This window comes from Cydia fagiglandana, chromosome 17, assembly GCF_963556715.1.
Source record: "Cydia fagiglandana chromosome 17, ilCydFagi1.1, whole genome shotgun sequence".
NCBI lineage: Eukaryota > Metazoa > Arthropoda > Insecta > Lepidoptera > Tortricidae > Cydia > Cydia fagiglandana.
The window spans coordinates 16,010,759-16,036,805 of record NC_085948.1 but is presented as its reverse complement, the minus strand read 5'-3'; the positions used below and the strand labels follow the sequence as shown (position 1 = coordinate 16,036,805).

Sequence of the window (26,047 nt, the reverse complement as noted above, 5' to 3'; positions counted from 1 at the left end):
ACTCAAAGGTTAACTGGAAGAAATCCCTTAAAGGGATAAGTTCGCCTTTGTACTGCCTATCCTGTACCATAAATTTGTGATTTGTGTTTTGTACAATAAAGAGTTTATACATACATACATTTTAAATTTCGGCTTTATTTTACTGACAAACTTGTCTAGCCAGATTATAAGTTGGCATAAGGAACGGATTGGTACCCAAGAGGTTGAACACAGAGCCAGAGGAGACCTCGAACACAAAAGAGATAGGTACAGAAATCAATCTACATACAAAGCGCGCTCGAGCAACGCACACATAGACACTGCTCACGGACACGATATCTCGGACCAGTTGGGACCAGTGCGAGTGCGAGTGCCATCCGCTTGAGAGACGCGTCTGTGAACTTTTTTGTGCAATAATGGAGAAACAAAACAAAAAGTTATTATAACTGTACAGTGGACGGTTGTTTAAATTCAACATTAACCGGTGAATTGTCGTTTTTTAAGCTACCAGTGGTTTCAGAGAGAATGCGTATGCGAATTTATTACATTGTACATGAGAATGCGAATTTATTACACTTTAAAATTATAATAACCGTGCATTTTGCCAAACTCGAAATCATCGCAAGATATTTTCTGTGGCAAATCTGTAATATAACAATGACATTAAAATGAAAATAGCTATTTGAGTTATTAATGTCATTATTAATTTATATTTCCATTCTTCCCGTTTCATCCTCAACAATAAATCAAACAACTAGATACGAGATACGATACGATGGATACGAGTGCCACTACCACGATAGTTTTTTGTGCATAAGTCATAGTTCGCAACAATCGCAACCCTAGAGCGACCGCCGACCGTAGGTATGAAAAGTAAAGTACATACATGTGATTGACTTCTGTACTTATCTGTTTTGTGCCTCGAACAAGATGGGAGGATGAACTCGAACTCACAGGGGGTCCGAACTGGAGAAGAGTGGCCCATGACTGACCCCAATGTAAACAGCTAGGTGAGGCCTTTGCCAAGCGGCACACTGAGCTTAGAGACATACTCTAACTCAGAATAAAAGGGCTTAATACATAGATATATAAGGAAAAGCTCCTTTACAATGTAACCTTACCTCTGATTATCATTCAACAGGTCCCCATACTTCCCTCGGAGACTGGAGGCCTCCTGTGCGGATACTTCTAGCTGGTTCATGGCTGCCCTGTGCTGTCCGCGGAAGTATTCCAATTCCTACAACAAAAATATATTTCACATTTGGGTACATATGTAGTGCATAATTGTTTTCCATCGTATTTTCTCGGAAACGTTCGTATTTGTTATGCTACTACAGTCAATCTCAGTTCTTTTTGTACCGAGACTGACTGAAATAGGAAGGCACGTTCGTATGTCTCCGTGAAAATACGATGGAAAATAATTATGGACTACATCTGTTCTAATTATTGTTTCTGCTCCAGTACCCAAAGAAAACAGACAACTTATTTAAAAGAGTTTACAAAGAACGTGAGATGTAATTATACTTGTAAAATGTAAAATGTAATGTAATTTAGGGATAAGTTCACCTTTGTTGTATTTAATTGACTCTGTAACTGTGTTTCTCGTGTTTATATTTCTATGTACAATAAAGTAAATACATACATACATATAAAGTGTCATTCAAAGACAATTTCAATATGGCGGTTTGTTTACATAGTGAGCAAGTTCCATAGAATGACACTTTAGGTACACATAGATGCAATTTCACTTGACTCACCATTTCTCGACCTCTCGTTGCAATAGCGTTTAAAAATGTATTAACTTTGTATTTACCTTCATAACCTGGACGCACAGACAAGACATCCACCAGACTGAGCATAGTCGCGCTACCCCCTCTGCCACGCATACGGTAGTTTTACTCCATGTTCGAGTCGAAAGTGTCTTTGTGTGACGTTCGTGTCTTTGAACAGACCAATCACGGCACGGAACTTCGCTCACCTCGTCCCGCGCACCCCCGCATTTTTGGTATCATCGGTTGCATGAAATAATTGCTCTAAACTCGGTCTAGAGGATTTCTAGTCTATGTCTAATTAAATATATGCCTGGACGTCTCTGTATGCTGCCTCCTCAGCTGATTCAGCTCATGTAGCGCCTTCTCGCACTGCTGTTTCAAGCTCTCATTGGTCTGTTTGCTAAGCGCGTCGTATTCATACCTGGCGTGGACGTGGCCGTGTTTCACATAGTTGTTATTATTTAGTATATTTACCTTCATAACATGCTCGCACCTCCTGGACGTCTCTGTATGCTGCCTCCTCAGCTGATTCAGCTCATGTAGCGCTTTCTCGCACTGCTGTTTCAAGCTCTCATTGGTCTGTTTGCTAAGCGCGTCGTACTCGCACGGGACGTGGACGTGTTTCACATAGTTCTTATTATTTAGTATATTTACCTTCATAACATGCTCGCACCTCCTGGACGTCTCTGTATGCTGCCTCCTCAGCTGATTCAGCTCATGTAGCGCTTTCTCGCACTGCTGTTTCAAGCTCTCATTGGTCTGTTTGCTAAGCGCGTCGTATTCGTATGGCGCGTGGACGTGGCCGTGTTTCACGTAGTTCTTATCGTAGTTGCTGTCATAATCGATGGGGATGGGTATGGTGGGCAGCTGGGAGGCATTGTGGCGCTCGTTGCTCACGTATGTGTGGGACATTGACTCTGAATGTGAAATAGCGGTAATTAGAAAAACCGGGCAAGTGCGAGTCGGACTCGCGCACGAAGGGTTCCGTACCATAAGAGTGACATTCCATTTCCAACTGCAGCTGCAATACTGTTCATTTTACTATGGAAACGCGTCGCTGTCATTGTCAATTTCCATAGTAAAATGAACAGTATTGCAGCTGCAGTTGGAAATGGAATGTCACTTTAATGCAAAAAAAAACGGAAAAAAATGCAAAAAGAAAACGGCCACCCATCCAAGTACTGACCACGCCTGACGTTGCTTAACTTTGGTCAAAAATCACGTTTACTGTATGGGAGCCCCACTTAAATTTTTATTTTATTCTGTTTTTAGTATTTGTTGTTATAGCGGCAACAGAAATACATCATCTGTGAAAATTTCAACTGTCTAGCTATCACGGTTCGTGAGATACAGCCTGGTGACAGACGGACGGACGGATGGACAGCGAAGTCTTACGTCTTAGTAATAGGGTCCCGTTTTACCCTCTGGGTACGGAACCCTAAAAATTATACTATGAATAATTTACTCTTTCACTAGTCTCGCCTTTTTTTGTTTCAGACCCGTACAGCATGTAAGTCTAAATAATTTATTTAAAAAGTGATAATATGATAAAAATTTAATAATTCCATAGCCTGAAAACTTTACAATATATCACTCCATATAAGTGTAGTTGATGCTGGCTGAAAATATTTTAATAAGCCTTTTTGCTAATCCAAATAAACTGTTAAAAAAACTAATACAATTTATTTAGATACATGAGCAAATTATTTATTTAATAACAATGTTCAAGAGCACCTACCGTTACTGCCATTGCTCTCCAAAGAAGAGTTTCCAGATGCCATAATAATACAGGAGCTGCAACAAAAACAACACAAAACTGTAACTGTAACAAAAAAATACAGATGTTAACGAAGAACCGGACTAATCCCAACAACACCTAGTTTCCCCTCTAATTTGGAAGGTCAGGTGGCAGTTGCTTTCGTAAAAACGAATCCCTTACCCAATTCTCGGGATTAGTTGCCAAGCAGACCCCAGGCTCCTATGAGCCGTGGCAAAAAGCTGGGATAACGCGACGAAGATGATGATATTAAAGAATAACAAACACATGTTGTTGGAAATTATAAATAAATAAATATTATAAGACATTTTACACAAATTGATTAAGCCTCATGGTAAGCTCAAGAAGGCTTGTGTTGTGGGTACTCAGATAATGATATATATAATATATATAAATACTTAAATACATAGAAAACAACCACAACTCAGGAACAATTTCTGTATCATCATACAAATAAATGCCCTTACTGGAACCCAGGACCACCGGCTTCACAGGCAGGGTCACTACCCACTAGGCCAGACCGGTCATTAAAATTATAAGAAACATCTTAATAAAATTCGTCATCCATAGGGAGTAGGGAAATTGCCATGTGAAAAAGTGCTTCACCAAGGCATGAATTTTTTTTATGAGGCATCTCATTTTGTGTTGTTTGCATGATTAGAAAATAATAGCAAATAAAGAATTATTAAGTTTAATTTAAGTTTTGGTTAAAAGGAATTCTGGTCTCAAACTGAAAGTTAGTTTAAACATGAAAAATAGAGGACTTGCTTTTCCATCTCTGGGTTTACAAACAGGGTGGAAATAGTACATTATGACACAAGTGAGAAAAGTAGGAAATTCGCAACAAGAGGCGATAAAATTAAACACAACTGAAAGGAGTATTTTATATCAACATGAGATGCAAATTAACTTTTCGCACATGTATTATACAATGTTTTACACTAGGGCAGCGGTCAGCAACCTTTTAGCAGCCAAGGGCCACATAGCAGTTAACAAAGTGGACGCAGGCTGCACTTTGTTAGTATTTATGACTTCATCAAACATTGTCATTTGTCAATATTGCATACAAAATAGCCAGGGAGGCTTGTGGGCCGCAAGTGAGAGGTTCACGGGCCGCATGCGGCCCGCGGGCCGCGGGTTGCCGACCGGCCGGCGACCGCTGCACTAGGGCGGTAAAGTAGCACCATATGTACTGTAAATACAATCAAGCACTATTTCCTCTATAAGCTAAATTAGATCCAGATTTAATAAAACTTTACACAACTACTAAACAGTGTAGCTGTACTTTTTGTGCAATTTATACTAATAATAAAAACATTAACATTGCCTATTAGGAGTTACAAAATCCTCAATATAGACTTATTTAAGCCTAAGGCCATAGTATTGCTCTGAAATACAAACTTCATCTTCAGTGAATGTCTAATTAACAGATTGTTTTTTAATCTACATTCATTTGTAAAATAAAAACCTTTAAGCTATTTTACTCCTCAATAAACATAAACCTTGTTAACACTTACTTGTAGGCTTAGGATCTGAGGTCCATTATGTCAATCTCCCAGAGGATCTGATCTGAAATACCACTTTCCAATTAGATCAAAACCACAAGTAAAAACAATGTTTTACCGATCGCATCATTACTTCAGGGCGCCTGACACATTTTCTACGCTCTAACGACTATTGCAAAACTGAGAAACCGCAAAGGCGGATAGCGTAATACGAATAAAGTAAGTACGTAAGAAAAACGACATAATTGACATTTTACCAATTTTGTGACACGATACAGTCTAACAGTAAACGGACACGGTCTATCAACAACTTCACGAAAGCACCGAATTACTTATCAGACGCCAAAAAAAGGCACAAAAGCTCTCCTTTCTCCAGAAAAAAGAACTTCACATCACAGAATATAATACATATCAAATCGACAATGTAAACAAGCGGAAATATCACCAGGAAAGTCCTTACACTTAATACATACCGAGCTTCACAGGAATCACAGCTAATCCAAGGGAATTAGTGCTTAAATAAAGAGGTAACACAAATTTCTCGTCACTAATTTGCCAACACTTGTCGTCCGTTGCTAGACCTTTTTTTAGCTAGTAGACAAGTGAATGAATGAAATGACGGGCATGACGGACTTGTCGGACATTTTGAACTAGTGTTGCCATTGTAAAAAAATCGGTAAGAGCACCTACAGACATATTGTCCCATGCTGGATATTATAGCCGTAGCACACTACCGCACCGTGCTTCGACCGTGATGCGGTGCGGTAGTGCGTTATGGCATTATGGTTTATAGCCTATAAATCGCGCGACGAGTTAAAGGCCCGACCACCTGCGGTCATCAATTACAATTTTGTTGGAGGGGTGCTGACCTGCAGTGAATGTGGCCGTACATTTACTGCTAAAATCGGTTATGTCAGCCACCTGAGCTCACGAACGTCGCTCTCAGTAATCAGTACTATACAGTCGCCGTGGTCGAAACCGGCCAGAAAGGTATGATGATGATGATATGATAGATATAATATTCCTAAAGATAAGACGGAGTTTAAACGAGCTGTCACTGTCGCCACTTGGTTTATGTACGATCTAACCAAGGCCCCAACGTTATCTGTTCACTTTGACGGCGCAGCAACTCATAGACTTATAATATATAGAGACGGTGTCTCAGCGAGCTGTCACTGTTGCCACTGTTGTTTAGTGTACGATTAACAATTTAACACCACCTTGCTGTAGCCATGTCGATAAAGTCATATCGATAAACTATCGACATTTCTTACAATTTTAATTTTACTTCAAAGGTTTGACCGTTTGACGATATCTAAAATGAACAAAAACGCTTTTATACTTTATTGTGGTTATCAGATCACAATTTTATCGTCACGCCCCAGCAGGGAACCAAGGGAAAGTTCAGATATTTAATTAAAATACATAAATACCTACTAAGATATGTGTTCTGCAATAATTGAAATATTTTATTATATTCTAATATATTTATTATTCATTAGCATTTCAATTATGTATATGTTTAACGAAGATATTGAAGCTTCAATTAATAGCTATTTCGTTCCGCTGTGTAGCGTTTATCGATATATAACATGATTAAAATCGACTTTTCACATCCCTAAAAGAGCACACATACACGTTTTGACGCACACATACACAGCCTGGATGCATCAAAAAAGGCAACACTTGATTTGAAGTTCACCTTGTCAACAGTATGGTTGTCCTTTTTTGACAAATGGCATTTTAAAAGAGCGAGGAGAGAGAAATGATACTAGTTACTGCGCCGTCAAAGAGAACAGAAAACGTAGGGGCCTTGCAGCAACTAGTATCACTCCTCTCTCCTCGCTCTTTTAAACATGGCATTTGTCAAAAAAGGACAACCATACTGACTTTTGACAAGATGAACTTCAAATCAAAGTGTTACCTTTTTCGGTGCATCCAGGCTGTCTATGCATGCGTAAAAAAGTGTATGTGTGCTCTTTTAGGGATGTGAAAAGTCGATTTTAATCATCTTATATATCGATAAACGCTACACAGCGGAACGAAATAGCGCTTAATGGAAGCTTCAATATCTTGAACATAATTGAAATGCTAATCTATAATAAATATATTAGAATGTAATAAAATATTTTTTTATTATTTCAGGTCTGTAACGGATCAAAATAATGAAACGGACGATTTAAATATATACAATTTTTGATTTTCACTACAAAACGTCAATTAACATTACTGGTAGGTACACAAGTCAATCTTAAAATCTACTTAATAATCTACATATATCCTAAAATAAATGACCTAACTTAAAATCTAAACTCATTACTAAAATCTATCAGCCCCATCCCGACCCCCACCCAGCCCAAAAGTGCCAAAGATATAAAATAATTCAATTATTGCGGAACACATATTTTAGTAGGTATTTATGTATTTTAATTAAATGTCTGAATTTTCCCTTGGTTCCCTGCTGGGGCGTGACGATAAAATTGTGATCTGATAACCACAATAAAGAATAAAAGCGTTTTTGTTCATTTTCGGTATCGTTAAACCTTTGAAGTAAAATTAAAATTGCAGGAATGTCGATAGTTTATCGATATGACTTTATCGACATGGCTATAGCAAGGTGGTGTTAAATTGTTTATCGTACACTAAACAAAAGTGGTAACATTGACCACACCTTGCTGTGGACATATCGATAGGGTTGCCAGATGGTCGGGATTTGGCGGGATTCTCCCGATTTTTAGCATGTGTTCCCGATTCAAGACAAAGTGAAAACTGTCCCGAAAACCAGCTTCACGTTATAAAACAATAATTTCAAGTTCCGAACTGTCGTCGAGCGAGCGAGCTGACGTAGTGCCACTGCCAATAATGTAAAATATCGTTGTTTTTAATACAATTACTTTAATTTGAATGTATTTTTTTCCCGACTTAAGTCCCAAAATCCCAAAAAAATTATATTGTTTCCCGATAATAGCGCCTTTCGATCTGGCAACCTTACATGTCGATAAAGTCATACCGATAAACTATCGACATTTCTTGCCATTTTAATTTTACTTGAAAGGTTTAACGATAGAGTTAGACCAAGAATAGTCTGCAGCAGATTTGATAGTCCACGCAGTGAAAGTGCTATTTTAAACGTCAAACTTTTATGAAATTATGCCGTATAAATGACACTTGCATTGCGTGGGCTATCAAATCCACTGCAGACTTTTTTTGGTCCGACTTTAGATACCTAAAATGAACAAAAAACACGTTTATTCTTTATCGTGGTTATCACACGATTTTATCGTCACGCCTTAGCAGGGAACGAAGCGAAGGGAAAGTTACTAAACTAAACTACTAAACTATGTGTTCCGCAATAATTGAATGATTATATTATATTGTAATATATTCATTATCCATTAGCATTTCAATTACTTACGTTTATTTTTAACGAAGATATCGAAGCTTCAATTAATCGATATATAACGTGATTCCGATTAAAATCGACTTTTTACATCCCTAAAATCGCACACATACACGTTTTTAGGCACCAAAACGGCGACATCTTGATTTAAAGTTCATCTTGTCAACAGTATAGTTGTCCTTTTTTGGCAAAAGGCATTTTTAAAACAGCGAGGAGAGAGAAGTGATACTAGTTGCTACGCCATCAAAGAGAACAGACAAATTTTATTTATTTTTATTTTTATTTATTTAATAATCAAGTATACAGTACCACTTTACAGAGTAATCCAATGCGCGATATGTATTACATAAAGGAGGGGCCTTGGGTTTGTTATCGGGTTGTGTAATTAGCATAATTTTTCTCAAGATGTCAAAAGTATATAATACATTTTTTCATGGTTCCTTTCGCTTGTCGGAAAGAGATACAGAACACGAATATTTTTTGGGCAAATACGGTCATGTGTGTGGTTGGCAGTAAAGTGACCACAGCAAAAAAAGGAAACCGTATGGAAGTAAAGGCACTCCAACACACTCACGGACAGTGAAACAAGATCTACAATAAAAAAATATTATTTACATACAATGATGTTTATGTGCTAGTAAAATTAAAATATTAAAAAAAAACGTAATGTACAAATCAATCGGCATCATTTTCATTTTATCTCGATGATTCAAGAAAGTTCATAAATGGGAACTGCCTGCAATCTGCGCAAAGGACCACGTTTTGAGCCCTCTACACGGCTAGTTTTTTGCGCATCGTACTTGAATATTTCCGAGTGTAGTATAGTATTCCGCCGTACAAATAAATGACACGCAATAGAACCAATAAAAAACGATGCGCAGTTTTTATAAATCGAGTGATTGCATAGACGAAAACTAAACAGTATATCTTTAATTTGGTTTGTAATAGCCGAGAAGTTTCATAACAGTGCGGGAACTGCAGGATAGTAGTAAAATTGAATGTTTTGATGTCATGCAGAGGCATGACTTCCATGCCCTGCGATACGGAAGGGCGTGCGGTGCAGATTACGTTTACTATGAATGATTTTATCTCTTTCTAAACTCTAGTGTCTGTGAATGACCGAGTGAAATAGCGTACCAAATTATGGATTGAATAGTGTTGTTGATGTATTTTGTTATTTTCATAACGTAACGCGATTAGGATAAAATTATTGTTATCGTGGCCGCGAGGAATCAGTGTGGCGAGTGGCTCAGCGCCTCGGAGCCGCATATACGGAACTGCGTCGGTTCGCGAATCGGGCGTTAGATTTATCGTCTGGCGCGTTACTATTTACGCACTTTTCGAAAAAGATAGTACGTATTTTTAGTCGCCGCGCGTGTTTCACGTGAACCGTCGGGAGCGTCTCGTCAGGTCGGGTGACCGCGATCGGATCGCGGAATTCGTAAACAACCTCAAGGTCGGCGGGCATGTGCCAGAGTCGCTAGGGCTGCGATGCGGGCACGCTGACATGTCTGCGGCGGGCGGGGGCGGCGCGGGCGCCGTGGTGCGCCAGGGGCACCTGAGGAAGTTGAAGACGATGAAGAAGAAATACTTCGTGCTGCGAGCGGAGAGTGCGGATTGCTCTGCTCGGCTGGATTACTATGAGTCTGAAAAGAAATTTCGAGCAGGCGCGGCGCCTCGCCGAGTGTTACCTCTAAAGAGTTGTTATAACATAACGCGCCGCTTGGACCTTAAACAGAAGCATGTGATTGCACTATTTACTCGTGAAGAACAGTTTTGTGTGGTGGCAGAGAACGAACAGGAGCTGCATGGCTGGTTGACTGCCATCTTGCGACAACACTCCTCTGATGAGAACAGCGATGAACTCTTACATCCTATCCGTGAGTAAATTCTTATTATGATTTACATCCTATTTTGGTAAACTATTTGGGACTGTTAAAGCTTTTACATTATGTACTAGTTGACTTGTAAAGCAGTCAAGGTAATAGTTTGTTTTGACATTATTTCTTACTTAATTTAGGTTATGTACATTTCTACAACCTTTAAATTATTTGTTTTGTGTACCAAAAATAAGCAATAGTTTATTATCAACAACACATGCTAGGTAGTTTGGCAAGAGATGCTTGTCAGTGGAGCACTGGAGCATAGGCAGAGAGAATCATACTTTTCTTTTTACAAGCTTTTATTTTGTTTCACCTGACCATTGTCTGTAATCAAATCTTGCAAGTTAAATTTGATCCACTTCCCGGTTTCCGATTGAGCTGAAATTTTGCATACATACATAAGTCGGGTGACAATGCAATATTATGGTGTCATCGAGCTAATCTGATGATGGAGACCGGAGGTGGCCATAGGAACTCTGTGATAAAACAACAAAACCTAATTGAGTTTGGGGTTTTTAGAATTGTCTCGATGAGCATTAATTGCCTGTGGAAAGAAAAGCACAGTCAGCAATAAAAGCTTGTACTAAAAATGAAATTCTGAGGTTTTGCAATTATAATATTGAGTTGTTTTTTCTACAAACTTGGTTTTTTGGCAAAACACAGATAAAAACATCATTTGAAAGTCGATTTTGACCTACTACCATACATGTTTGAGACTATTTTAAACTAGGAACTTGAAACTTTGCAAAAAGGTATGAAATTGAATTACAAGAAAACTAATTTCAGCGTTTTTGAAAATTCATCCCTTAACGTGGTGCAAAAGGAGTTGAAAGTTTGTATATCAAACATTTTTTTTCCAGCTTTCAAACTTGGTAAAAGGGCATTAACATTATATTAAAACTTTGTATTATAAAGTTTGCATCGATGAAAATTATAGGTACTCAAGATGTAAAATCTTCAATAGTCCATGCAGACGAAGTCGCGGGCAACAGCTAGTCATATATAAATAAATATTGGACATTCATACACAAATTGGCCAAACCACAGTAAGCTCAAGAAGGCTTGTGTTGTGGGTACTCAGACAACTATAGCTGGTCAAACAAGTTTGTCACTGGCAAAAGGGTCGAAATTTAAATTTTCTATGGGACGATTATCCTTCGCCTACATTTTTTAAACTTGCCGCTTTTTTCTACTGACGGAAATTACTTGACAGACTATATATATACTTATACACCGTGTTTTTTTTTGTTTTCCGTTAATTTCAAGGGTGCATTCCTGAGCTTAAATCAAGTAACTTTCTCAAAGACACCAATATTCTAATTAACTCCATTTCGGAGATAATCAATATTTTATTTTTTTCCTATAAGGCCTCTACAAGCGTGTACACTTGCCTTAGGGCCGGTTTACATATTGATTAGTGTTTAGAATGAGTTCATACATTTGCTACTAAACTTAAGTACAATCTCGGTCGATCGATGTTCGAAATGACATTGATATATCACAGATTTCAATTGTTTGGTTGAGTTAAATGTAATGCCCGTCTTACAACAACGCTACATGCTACATTTAATTACTTTTTAATCTTAATTATTTTTTTTTTAAAATGCAAAAAAAAATTTTTTTTTGAAAATTTACTATGCCATTTAGTTCTCTTAAACGTACTTAACCATACCCCGTAGTTAACGGAATTCAATAAAAACACGGTGTATAATATATGAATACATAGAAAACACCCATTACTTACGAACAAATATTTGTGCTCATCATCATCACACAAATAAATGCCCATACCGGGATTCAAACCCAAGACCATCAGCTTCATAGGCACGGTTCCTACCCACTAGGCCAGACCGGTCGTCAAAATGTGCAAAAGAAAAAATTTAAAAAAATGTCAAGTCTGGTGGACTTCAGGAAACGACTTGCAAATAATTAACCATAATAATTTAAATATACTATTAAGTTAAGTAATTAATTTACTTTACCATTGCAAAATTTTTTAGGATAAATGTTTATGCAAATGAGCAAACAAAAATAGATCATATTGCCACTGCCTGAAGTCTATAGTCAAGTGAATTAACCAAGGGTGCAATTAAACAACTAAAGTGCAATAAAAATAATATCTGAAGGAAATTTGCTAACTGCGGTTTTTCACTGGCACCAGGAAATATAAATTTGTCTAATTAAATTTGGAAAGTTATCATACTAACACATGCAATTGTTAGCTAATTCAAAGTTAAAAACATGACATGATTGATATTTTATGAACATAATAAATGCACATCCTGACTGACTGATTCATCAATGCAGAGCCGAAACTACAAAAGCTAGAAAAATGAAATTTGCACAACAGGTTACATTTATAATGTGTACAAGAGATAAGAAGCGATTTTAAGAAATTCAACCCCTAAGGGGGTTAAAAGTTTGTATAGGGTTCAAGTTTTATTTTAAGCTAGGAATTTGAAACTTCATAAAAAGGTATTTTATTTACATACAAGAAAAGTAATTTCGGCGTTTTTAAAAATTCATCCCCTAAGGGGGTGAAGGGTTGAAATTTTGTATGGGGATCACATATATATTTTTGAGTGTGGGACTAAAAACTTCGTAAGAAGGCACTATTTTAAAACACAAGAAAAGTGATTTCAGCTTTTCTAAAACTTCATCTCCTACGGGGGTTAAAAGGGGGTTTGAAATTTTGTAATGGCAACAATTTGAGTAGGGAGTTGAAATTCGTAGGAATTAGAAACGTATTAGAAAGAAACTAAGAAAACTCATTTCAGTGCTTTTAAAAATTCATCCCCATTATAGAATTGAATAGGGGTTAAGGGGTGTATCGGGATATACTAAATCCACGCGTACGAAGGCACCTTGGCCTCAGATGCTAAGTAAGTTAGGGAACTCCCAGATAGTAAATGAGTGGAAAACATGCTCTAACTCAAGGCCCATGTCAATGACCCTAAAGGTTCGCTATAAGTAAACAAGCACCCATTAATCTCAATAATATTAGCATAAAGGCCCCTTCCGCCCACCTTTAAAACAATATGGAACTTATTTACCAATTTGCGCCAATTTATTTTGAATATGCATTGATTTAAAAGGTTTTAAAGTGAGGTCCTGAAATTTTTATTGTTAAAAAATACCAATGAAGTAAAATGTGGTCTTGTTTGCATAGTGCGACATAAAATAGTAGAAATTAACTAAAATGGAATAAAACAAGTCCATACTAAATTGTTGCCATGTTTAAGCATTAAGCAAATAAATAAAAAAAAATACGTCAAAATGACAGTTACGTAGAAAGTGGCGCCCTCATTTAATTTCTACTATTTTATGTGGCACTGTACATAAAATGTTTTTAAGTAATTGTATAAGATCAACAAATCCCGTGGATTAATTTTTTTGTCTCTTTATAATATTATTTTTTTATAAAAATTTTATTGATTGGCTTCTTATTTTGTTTTTATAAATTACAATATTTTTTTTAACAAAACTCGAAGTTGAAAATGAGACTAATTTCCGACTTTTTACGATTTTAAATACAATTTCAGACAAAAAATATTAATTAAAATAAAACGTCCAAACATTGCCCCAAATTTGTTAAAAATGATAATCATTCATCAAGTAGCTCAAAAACTATTTGCTTTAACCATAAACAAATACATATATTATGTATAATATTTTACATTGAATAATTTCATTTTAAAACATAGATGTATTAAGCAGTCTATTAAGGCCTTCTGTATTCAAATAAATACTTTCAAATTAGCAAAATTATCTACAATTTTACAATATTTGATTTACAAATAATTTCATTATACAAGTAGGTTTTTTAAAATATTATCATATGTATCAAAACTTAAATGGTGCCAGGATAACGCGGAAAAGATTAAAATGGATATTATTGCGCAACACCATTCAAGTAAAAAGTTTGGCAAGTTCTGGAAAAACACAAACCGATTAAACCATAAGGCGGGTCTCCCTGTGAGCGTGGAGGGGATACATGAGCCCGTTGAAATTGCTAACTTGTTCCAAAGACATTTTAAATTAGAGTCGCCATTGGGCCCTGCGTCGTCGGTGTCCGGGGCTAGTTCGGATGTCCACCTGAAGTGTAGTATCAGCTTTACAGATAGCGATGTGTGGAGTGTTATTAGAGGTTTAGATGGAGGAAAATCCCCAGGGCATGACGATCTTAGCGTCGAACACTTACGACATGCGGGTATCCATCTGCCCAGGTCTCTGACAATGTTTTACACGTTATGTCTGCGTCACTCGTACCTGCCGGAAAACCGGATGCGTACGATTGTAGTGCCAATAATTAAAGACAGAACGGGTGATTCCTCTAGCTTATCTAATTACAGACCAATATCGCTAGCCTCTATCATCGCTAAGGTACTGGACGGCCTGATTGATCGGCAAATGGAGAAGCACTTGTCACTTAACGATGCGCAATTTGGGTTCCGACCTGGTTTGTCTACGGAGAGTGCTATCCTTTGCCTTAAACAGACTGTGCAGTATTATACGACCAGAAAAACCCCTGTATTTGCGGCTTTTTTAGACCTCTCTAAAGCATTTGATCTGGTATCGTACGATTTGTTATGGGATAAGTTAAGGAAGGAAACAACCCTGGCTCCTGAATGCATATTGTTATTACAGTACTGGTATAACCACCAAAAAAACCAAGTCAGGTGGGGAAGCGTGGTCTCGGGGGAGTATAGGTTGGGGTGTGGGGTGAGGCAGGGAGGTCTGACCTCTCCCAGACTTTTCAACCTTTACATGAACCAGCTGATTGAGGAGCTTAGTAGCACCAGAGTCGGTTGTCATGTAGGAGGAGTGTGTATAAATAACCTAAGTTACGCTGACGATATGGTGCTGCTAAGCCCTTCAATCAGGGCGCTGCAAAGGCTAATATCAATATGTCAAGGCTATGCGGAAACGCATGGCCTAAAATACAATGCAAAAAAAAGTGAGCTAATGGTTTTCAAGCCCAGATCTAAAACCTACACCAGTTTGCCGGATGTATCTCTATATGGCACACCTCTGCTTAGGGTAAGTAAGTTTAAGTATTTAGGTCATTGGGTTACCGAAGATCTTAGCGATAACTGTGATATAGAGAGGGAACGTAGGTCGCTGGCCGTGCGGTGCAATATGCTTACCCGCAGGTTTGCACGTTGCACACATGCAGTTAAAGTGACGCTTTTCAAAGCTTACTGCCAGTCTTTCTACAGTTGCAGCCTGTGGGGTAGCTATACGCAGCGGGCCTACAGCGACCTACGAGTGCAATACAACAACGCTTTCAGGATGCTGATGGGGCTGCCTCGTCACTGTAGCGCCTCCGGGATGTTTGCGGAGGCGCAAGTCGACGGCTTTGCGGCTATCATGCGGAAGCGGTGCGCCTCTTTACTTAGCCGCTGGCGGGGCAGCGCTAACAGTATCATGATAGCGTTGTTGGATAGGTGGGACTCCCCCCTGCTGCAGCAGTGGTCAAAACTCCACACTGTAGTGAATAAGTAGTTAAGTACTTAGGTTAAGATTACATTGTAATTCTACTAACACTATTTTATAAGTTAATTTTTAAATGTTTGTAACTAACAACTATGGATTTATATCCGAAATAAAATGATTTTATTTATTATTATGTAGTAGTCAAAATGTAAGTACTACTTCAATAAATTTACAAAAATATCTGTTGGTACGACTAAACTTAATTGCTTCTTTTCCAGAATTGCTAGCATATGTTAATAGCTATAATGGGTACCTATAGGCACCTACCGTGTGGCCTCGCCCAACAAGAACTATGTATTCCAGTAACATAGCAAGCCAGAGTTCAACTTTACTAAAAGGTTCATTAAGCCGGGTATTCATTAAGGGGCCCACTGATTAACAGTCCGCCGGACGGCATCGGCCGGTCAGTTGTTCGGAACTGTCAAAATTTTGTTCTAACTGACAGGCCGATACCGTCCGGCAGACTGTTAATCAGTGGGCCCCTTTAGACAACTTTTGTTAATAAAAACTTAAGTGGTTTCCTAGAGGGTCGATTTTTAGGGTTCCGTACCCAAAGGGTAAAACGGGACCCTATTACTAAGACTTCGCTGTCCGTCCGTCCGTCCGTCCGTCCGTCCGTCTGTCACCAGACAGTATAAATACAAAGTCGCGACCTAGCCGAAAATTATTTTTTGTTATTTTTCATTGATTTACGAAACTACCATAAGTACCTTTTCGTAATACAGTGGAAGATTTTTTAGGACATACGAAGAAATTGCGTATAAATAGTAAAGACCAGATTTTATCGAAACCTTATATCACTTCACCTTATAACACAATGTCCCTTAGTGCCGACCGCTGCCTTATATCATAAAAAATATGGTAGGTTCAAAAATCTAAAATGTATAAAATAAAATAACTTAATTAAAAATTAAAAAACACGACTGCGTAAAAGCGAACTCTGAAAGGACAAAAATAATTTTTAGTGGAGTTAGTTACTCAAGTTAATGAATGTAAATTAGAATTATAAGTGTTTAGTGAAGGATATAAACAGCAAACGCACAAGTTTAATGCTCATTTAGGATCGTGGCTGTACCTGTGCATTTTATTTCAATTGCAGTCGGGGACCTGGATGTATTGACCTTTTCCCATTTAAAAGGTCCCCGACTGCAATCGAAATAAAATACACAGGTACATTTACGATCCTAAATGAGCGTTAAACTTTTGCGTTTGCTGTTTATATCCTTCACTAAACACTTATATTCTAATAATTTACATTCATTAAGTTTAGTAACTAACACCATTAAAAATTATTTTTGTCCTTTCAGTTCGTTCGCTTTTTCGCAGTCGTGTTTTTTAAATTTTTGATTAATTTATTTACATATGTGTACTAAATTTCAGTCCAGTGGTTTCCGAGAAAATAGGCTGTGACAGACGGACAGACAGAAACACGAATGATCTTATAAGGGTTCCGTTTTTCCTTTTGAGGTACGGAACCCTAAAAATCGGCCCAGGAGGCGAATGCTCGTTAACTATTCGGATTATAGCCCAGGGCCGATAACCCTATGTTTACGTCTGACTCACTTATAGCTTAAAACTCTTGCCAAATATACTTTCAAATTGCATCATGTTTGGAAATTCGCTGCATTGGATTGTTATTGCTTATTAATGTAAGGGTTGTTTATTATGATGTTGAAAGAAAACTTTATGTAGTGGATATCATAAATTCGGTTTCGATAGATATTCGACACGTAAATGTGGCATATTAGTTTGGCAGTCGTTCTTCTCTGAACTCTATTACTGCTAAAGACAGTCACAGACAGTGACAGAAATTTAATATAAACTTTCGTGCACACCGTTATAGTTTACGAAGGCGCATTGTAGGGTTCGGTCAAAAAACTACCGAACATGTCGGCCGCGCCGAAACTGTATTTTCGGTAGTGTCCGAACCGATGAAATTTCGGTTTCGGCAGGCGTGGCTCACTCCGCGATTTCGTCGCTTTGCTACAGGTAGCTAAAAGTACATCCGTTCGACCCCAATTTTGGGGTTTGCCATAAGCCGCGCGTGGCGCTGTCGCCACCTAGCGGCCATATCTGTGCTGATCGTGACAGACGCGTTTTGTTAGAGAGTGAGTCTTCTGTACCTAGTACTATTATTTATTCTGTGGTTTCGGCAGATTAAAGTATAAATGGGCCCACAGATTAGGTACCAGTTCGCCGGACGATATCAGGCTGTCAGTTGTTCGGAGCTATCAGCTTTTGCGTTTAACTGACAGGCTGATAGGAGTATATATCGTCCGGCGTCCGCTGATATCGTCCGGCGAACTGGTAATCAGTGGGTAAAAATCATGTTTCGTCCGTAGGATCAATTTCGGCCGAAACTAGAGCAAAACCGAACCTTCCGATTTCCGTTTCGGCGAAAAATCCGCCGGTGTCCGTTGGACTCTATCGTATATCTTATACCAAAGACATAAGATCCTTCAGTCAGAGTTACTATTAGTACAGTCAACCATAAATATGTATACAACTTTTTATCCTACTACTCATGGAATAAGGTGCAAATATGTATACATGTTTATGACCGTGACTGTAAATCTGTTGTTACACTCATTACCTAGTTACTAAATATAGCGCCAATTATGTATGTCATAGTAAACATGCGCTATTTTGAGCCGCAACATAGTGCTATGAAAACAAACTGAAGTACAGTCGTCAGTAGAAGATAAGCGAGCGAATTTTCCAAAACTATCTCATCACTATTTTGTTATTTGAAACAGGTTACCCCTACTTTTTTTTGCGTCGAACCCTTAAAATGTTGCCTTTTAATTAAAAAAAAAACTAATTTTATTAGTTTTTTTCGCTACAAATAATAAATTTTGTAATTAAAAGTCACCAAAACTATAGTCTATACTTTGGTTGGTATGTCCTACTGCTAATCATGACCCCTATTCGACAAGCGACGTTTGACGTATCGTGTTGATCTCCCGTTGATGTGGGAAAAATCATAAGTTCTCGAATACGTACAATGTCAAAATTTGACATTAACAATCCACAGTTAGGGTGACAAGCAAACCAAACCGAACCACCCTTAGTTTAGAGTTGAGTTTTGGTTGTACCAAATGATATTATCCACCGTTGATGGAATCAACACTCATCATCATCATCATCATCATCTCAGCCTATATACGTCCCACTGCTGGGCACAGGCCTCCTCTCGAGCGCGAGAGGGCTTGGGCTATAGTCCCCACGCTAGCCCAATGCGGATTGGGGACTTCACATACACCTTTCAATACTCAGTATGCAATAAAATCAACTGTTGATTTGACGTGGATGCGAAATCTGACAGTTGTACATGTCGAATTTGGCCCCATATCTGGGCTATAGGTTCAACGCTAGCCCAATGCAGATTGGGAACTACACACACCTTTGATTGCTTCGCAAATTTCGCAATCCTTATATTCCTAATGATATTCTTCTTAGCGCCACTTGCACCATCCCATTAACCCGGGGTTAACCGTTATACCGTTAACCCAGTGTCAAATGGTACTGGTTACCATGATAACTCCAGGTTTAACCGGATAACCCCGGGTTAGTGGGATGGTGCATATGGCAGCGTTGCAATCACTATATGTATATTACCCTTCGGGGTTAAGAGTAGGTCAAATATGATCACATGTTTTGTGAACGAGCCCAAAGCAATTGGTAAATATCAAATATATCGCGCTTAAGTTCTGAGAATTCACTGGTACGAGCCCAGATTACTAGTGAGTTCTCAGAAGTGATGTGCGAAATATTTGATATTTACCTGATATCAGTGATATTTACTGGTAGAGTTAGACTATGATATGTCTGCGGCGACTTAGTTAGCCAAGATGCCAATCTTTTGTGCCGTAGCGAAACGGTAATCTTTCTCTATTACTCTTCCATTTTATAGTTCGTTTTTTTTTAGCATTAGAAAGAACTTGGAAGAAGGTAAGCGATTTTGGCATGTCTTTTAATTGAAAAACGCTTACTAAAAATCAGGAACTATCATTTATGAAAGCAGAAGAATATAAATGATCGTATTAGATTCATAATTGTTACATATTTGCCGTAACTTATTTTTAAAATGTGTTTTTAATTAAAAGACACATCAAAATTGTTTACCTAATTTCTAATGCTAAAAAAAACGAAGTATAGTGCCACAGAGAGACATTAGCGTACCGTTCGCTAAGGCAAAAAGAATAGATAGTATAGAGGGGTCCTGACATAGTAAATTTAATTTTTGTAGTCACAGTAAATTTACTGCCATCTATCGACACACGACTAAAACTCAAAATGAAAACGTATAAAATTATCAAAAAAAATGTATAATGGATAAATGATTTTATTATATTTATGTCATTTTGATCCATGTTCATTCACAGATATATGTGTTAAAATCGTTAAATATGAAACGGGGTCGTCACGCCATCTAGCCGAGCATAGGCTAAAGGTGTGAGCGGCATCTATCCGAGAATGACTTTTTCTTGATTTCTGAGGCACGTTTTTCCCTTAAGGGGCCCACTGATTAACAGTCCGCCGGACGGTATCGGCCTGTCAGTTAGAACATTATTTTGACAGTGTCGAACAACTGACTGGCCGATACCGTCCGGCGGACTGTTAATCAGTGGGCCCCTTTAGATTTTATTCATCTTATACGAAGTCACAGAATAAGTAATAGTATTATCATACAGAACGGACACGCACCGCCCCGCCCCGACTCGGATTACCTCGCCCCGCGACTGAGTTCTGACGGACTCCTGACATACTCTCAGTTCGGCTAGCAACGCCGCGGCGCGATGACGCAACGTTCAAAATGCCGATGTATTTTGCGATTATGGTTGTTTTTCAAATTCATGAAATAAAGAACATTTATTTTTATTACACATATATTAAAAAGTAGCGTTTTGTAATTTTTTATATTTAGTCCACGCTAATTGTGTATCGACAATTCGACATGACATTTTTGGTAATTTATTGCCGCACCATACTTTACGTAATATTTTACGGCCTTTACGGGTTACGGGTGAGTTCGCATATACGTTCAAATAATATTAGCTGTGACCTGTGAATAGAACAGTTTATTATAGCAAGGATCTAGGAGAAAATACCATCTTGTAAATTATGTTTGTTTCTTTAATTTTAGGAATAAAAATGTTTGATATTTACGTTCCGAGTACAACGATAACGCTCCGTGAACTCAAAAACATGTAAATAGTAGCCCTAAGCGACTTACTCACACAATGACGCGTGTACAGACGTGCCGTTCACACATATACACGCAAACGAGTTTTGATGTATGGCGTGTCCGCCCTGTGACGAAGTTACATATGTCTTTGGCTAAGGAGTAAACGATCGGCATCTTGGCTAGGCACCCTGCTTTAGGCTGTTTATACCATCACATCGTTCACACTGCCAACTAAATAGCACCTGCGACTATGTAGTAACAGTGCTTTAGGTAATTGACTGTCAGAGAACTTTATGTCTTCGAAATATCGTTAAGCAGGCCACTGACGAGCCTTCCAACAGTCCAAATAGCGTGGGTGATGCAATCCAAAATCGGTCCGTAAATGTCAAAAACGTACAATGTTTAATATTAGGATGCCGTCCATTTGGATGAATCCATTGTAACGGCATCCATTTGGAAGGCTCGTCAGCGTCCTGCTTAAAGATTTGTAAACGATATTTCAAAGACATAAAGTTCTCTGACAGTCAATTACCTAAATCACTGTTACTACATAGTCGTATGTGCTATTTCGAAACGCAACATAGTAGCATGAAAACAAACAACATAATAATTAATTTAGCCGCCAGTTGTAGGTCAATAGGCCAGATCTGTTAGTCATCTTAGACTTAGATAAGGCTAAGTGCTTACAGATTATACGACTGTAAAGACTAAAGACCATACCGCCTAACGTTGCCAGATCGAAAGGCGCTATTATCGGGAAACAATATAAATTTTTCGGGATTTTTGGACTTCAGTCGGGAAAAACATACATTCAAATTAAAGTAATTGTATTAAAAACAACGATACCCGCTCGCTCGACGACAGTTCGGAACTTGAAATTATTGTTTTATAACGTGAAGCTGGTTTTCGGGACAATTTTCACTTTGTCGGGAATCGGGAACACATGCTAAAAATCGGGAGAATCCCGCCAAACCCCGACCATCTGGCAACCTTAATACCGCCGCTTGTCGGCCACGTCTCAAAATTTATGATTATTGGACATTCAATCTTAATTAAAATTAATAAAGTTAAATTTCTTTTAAAAATGTGCCAAGACTGCCAAGTGGCCGTATTGCAGGCACGAAATGATTATTACAATGTCATTAATTAATGATATGGGTGGATTATCTCAAAGATGATTCATGTGATTTGTCTCTTGATGGATATTTGGTCTCAAAAGTTTAGAGAAACTTTCTTTGTTTTAACACACTTTTATTGAATTTTTACACAACTCCGCGCCGCGTGCTATATCTTTTTTTTTCGATCAAGAAATTATTAATCAAAAATGTAAAATTATAAATAAACAGAATGAGCAACAACAAAAAGATGGTACAGTCATCAGCAATAGTATCTTACACAACTAGGGCCGCAAAAATATGTGACACGTTCTTATTTGGAGCGCAATAAGAGCGCGTCATATATTTTTGCGGCCCTAGTTGTGTAAGATACTATTGCTGATGACTGTACTAGTGCAGAGTGGAGGTAGACGGGTTAGGTATAGTGATCCAAAAGCCTCGAGCCCTGTTAGCTCTTTTTTTAGGGCTCGCCTCATCTCTTGACGCCTAAAAGGCTAAAAGCCTATTTTACAAATGAAATAAAAAAGGCTTTTAGCCTTTTAGGCGTCAAGAGATGAGGCGAGCCCTAAAAAAGGCTCACAGGGCTCGAGTCTTTTGGATCACTAGTTATTAGGTAGGGCTGCACCGTCATTGAGACCGAAGAAATGTTGGAAGGGTTTGAATTTGTGCCGCGGACACACATGCCGTTGGCTCGGATTATCTAAATTATAATTTGCCATATCTTTTGTTCCTTTCTATTTCCTGGCTTTAGATATCAATATCACCATCATGAGGGGGCGCCGGGCGGCTTATGATAGTTATGATATCACCTCAATATTTCAAAACTTAAAAATACTAGGAAGTGTGAAATGTTTATTTGCCCGTTTATCTATGTGACTGTAAGTTATCTTATCAAACCAGCGGCATGGCGCCGTATTCCGTTGATTGACATCTAACATTTTCTAGTTTTGAACAAACACGCTACCAGTTTTCCTAGTCGTTAATCATTCTGATAAAGTTTTTACGTCACCCCGTATGTTGAAGTACGTCATCAGCCTGTATACAATTTCAATTATTTTATTCTGTTTTGTATTTTTGTATGTAATGACGTAGGTACCCTACGACCCCACCGCTCGCTGGTTTTTCCAGTGCAATCAGTCAACCAGGGCTCGGAACCGTTTTTTTTAAATTCCAAAATAGCCCAATATTATTAATTAATTTATGCTCTTTACGTGGGACTGAATCATGTGGTAACAACTTCGTATTATTAGATTTTCCATTAAAAATAAAATCATAAACCAAAGAACGAAAAATAACGCAATGATAATAATACCGGTATTTTTGTATGAAGAAAAAACCGGTTTCGAGGCTTGCAGTCAACGCAGGACAGCTTGTGGTGAGCTGTTGGGGAGTAGAGACCCCACGTACCGGAGTGCTTCTGGGGACTTCTGACTTCTGACCCTCCTAGGGTTGGTGGGCCTTATATCTCTGGCTTGCAAAAAAAAACAGTTGATTAAAATTAAAATAAGTAGTACAGTCAGTAGCACAATAGGATTCATAGAAAGTACATACATAGAGCCTGTAACCGAACCTTAAAAGGCTTAGACCAAAAACTGGTTCTGAGCATAAATTACTATTTGGTCCTTAGTTTTCATGGTTTTATGATTGGGCGGGGAAAGTAAAACATAAAAAAACAGACACAAAAGATAAATTAATTAAAAGGAAATTCAATGTAATAAGTAATTAAGTTAGTTTTCCTAGTAATTTCAGGAACAATAATATTTTACCGCAAGGGAATTCCTTGTTTAGTTAATTAGATTAAACAGCGAAAGTTTCAGGCCAATCAGGAATTACCCAAAAAATAGTGTTCAAAACAACATTTTCCTTTACCGTTACAGCCTACAAATTAATATAAAACATCACTGACGCACTGTTTTAAAATTTACTATATTTATTGCTTATGAAAAATGAGTTGTAACGCAAGCGTGTAAGGGTCATATTTAAATAGCGCGTACAGTATTTAAGCTCTACTGATGACTAAGTACTGATTAATGTTTACAAATAAAATATGTTTACAACTGCAGTTACAAAATTAACTTTTAAATGCAAGTCAATAAGGTTCATATTACAACGGCAAGTTATGTATGTAAGCTCTTCTGTTACGTACAGTGAGTTGTTTACTATTATTGTAGGACGTTATCGACGCAGAATTCCCATGAGTAACCGCATCCGTGTTTGTGCATAAATATGTATACTAGGAAATTGTCCTTAGGCCTAGGTCAATGCCTCCAAAACGCAGACGTGTCTATTTTCCGCAAAACGGAGTCCATTCGACCTGACTCCTTCTTTCCGGGGTGCATCTGTACCTATTGCCGACAGCCTGGAACTCCTCGGCATGGAGCTGAGTTCAGTCCTCAGCTTCGGCAGCTTCATTGAGTCTAAAGCACAAACTGCGGCCAGAAAGCTGGGCGTCTTAAATAAGGTGAAGCGATACTTCACACCTGGACAGCTTCTAACACTTTACAAAGCTCAAGTCCGGTCGTGTATGGAGTATTGCAGCCACCTGTGGGATGGCTCAGCTAAATACCAACTCGCCGCTTTGGACTCAGTGGAGCGCAGAGCCAGGAGGATGATTGGCGACAAGAAGCTAACGGCTAAGCTTCAGTCTTTGGCCCATCGGCGGAAAGTCGCCAGCCTGTCGGTATTCTACAGGTTGCACTTCGGGGAGTGTGCCCAAGAGCTACACGAGCTTATTCCACCGTCCCCATTCTACCATCGGACTTTTAGACGCACGGCCGGTTTCCATCCTTACTTGGTAGATATTCCACCAATTCGCACGAAGCGCTTTGCTTCTACTTTCCTTATGCGCACTGCCAAGGAATGGAATTCCTTGCCGGCGTCTATATTTCCGTGTTCTTATAACCCGGCAACCTTCAAATCAAGAGTGAACAGGCACCTTCTGGGCGAGCTCGCTCCATCGTAGGCCACGTCTACGCCTCGGCTAGTCTGTGGCCATGAGTAAGCCCATTCATAATAAAAAAAAAAGGCGTTTTGACGGTCGTCATTAAAGTCGTAAGGCTATAGAAAAGCAATTAGAAATCCGTCCTTATTGACAGCCCACGGAACGGTACCGGTACTGTTTGTGATTGAACATGTAAAGGCGAGATTCCACCAGTGTGCGGCACTGTGCGGCACAAGCATATTCTGTACAAAAATGCTTGTGCCGCACTCTGGTGGAATCCCGTCTTTAGGCGGTTATCATTATCACACTGCTCCGCACTTCGGAGCGACGTCCGGTGCTGCGGTTTTTAGGGTTCCGTAGCCAAATGGCAAAAAACGGAACTCCTATGAATTCGTCATGTCTGTCTGTCTGTCTGTCTGTCCGTCCGTATGTCACAGCCACTTTTTTCCGAAACTATAAGCATTATACTGTTGAAACTTGGTAAGTAAGGTCGCCTCCATAAACTCGCGAACTAAATTGACATGAGTTTGACAAATAAAATGATACCAGGAATAGCAAAGAAAAAATAGTCACGGGTATATGTCGATAAAATGATATCGATAAGTAAAATATTGCACTTACTACCTACCCATGTCATAATTATAAAGGGGTCACAAACGATTTCGATTAATATGAATGTGACGAGAAAAGTGGTTAATTCGATTGTAAGATTGTGTCGTTACCAATCAAATCAGGAGGTGCGGATGAGAAACTGACAAATTTCAGTGTCATGTTAGTGTGCAACAACTTGCCGTTATTTATTTCAAGAGCTCGGTTGTCGCCATAAATCTAAAATTGGTGATTTAATTTTATACATGTGGCCGGTAGATGAGATTGATCTATAATTATTTATACTTGGTCAAGCAGATCTTGTCAGTAGAAAAAGGCGGCAAATTTGAAAAATGAAGGCGCGAAGGGATATCGTCTCAAAGTAAATTTGAATTTCGCGCCT

General features: G+C 38.5%; 2 protein-coding genes across 2 annotated transcripts in view; one reads left to right on the top strand and one right to left on the bottom strand.

Annotated features, from left to right (window-relative positions):
• Positions 1-5,696, bottom strand: part of LOC134672613 (disks large homolog 5) — a 42,431-nt gene extending 36,735 nt beyond the window's left edge. Inside the window, exons 1-5 of the mRNA XM_063530568.1 lie at positions 5,507-5,696; positions 5,046-5,097; positions 3,490-3,545; positions 2,226-2,668; positions 1,101-1,216 (exon numbers count right to left, since the gene is read on the bottom strand). Of these exons, the coding sequence (XP_063386638.1) occupies positions 1,101-1,216; positions 2,226-2,668; positions 3,490-3,532 (602 nt within the window). The 5' untranslated portion in view covers positions 3,533-3,545; positions 5,046-5,097; positions 5,507-5,696. The remainder of the gene's footprint in view (positions 1-1,100; positions 1,217-2,225; positions 2,669-3,489; positions 3,546-5,045; positions 5,098-5,506) is intronic.
• A 3,363-nt stretch (positions 5,697-9,059) lies between these two features.
• The window catches only part of LOC134672839 (insulin receptor substrate 1-B), a 51,762-nt gene continuing 34,774 nt past the window's right edge, over positions 9,060-26,047 (top strand). The window contains exon 1 of the mRNA XM_063530793.1: positions 9,060-10,313. Within this exon, the coding sequence (XP_063386863.1) occupies positions 9,941-10,313 (373 nt within the window). The 5' untranslated portion in view covers positions 9,060-9,940. The remainder of the gene's footprint in view (positions 10,314-26,047) is intronic.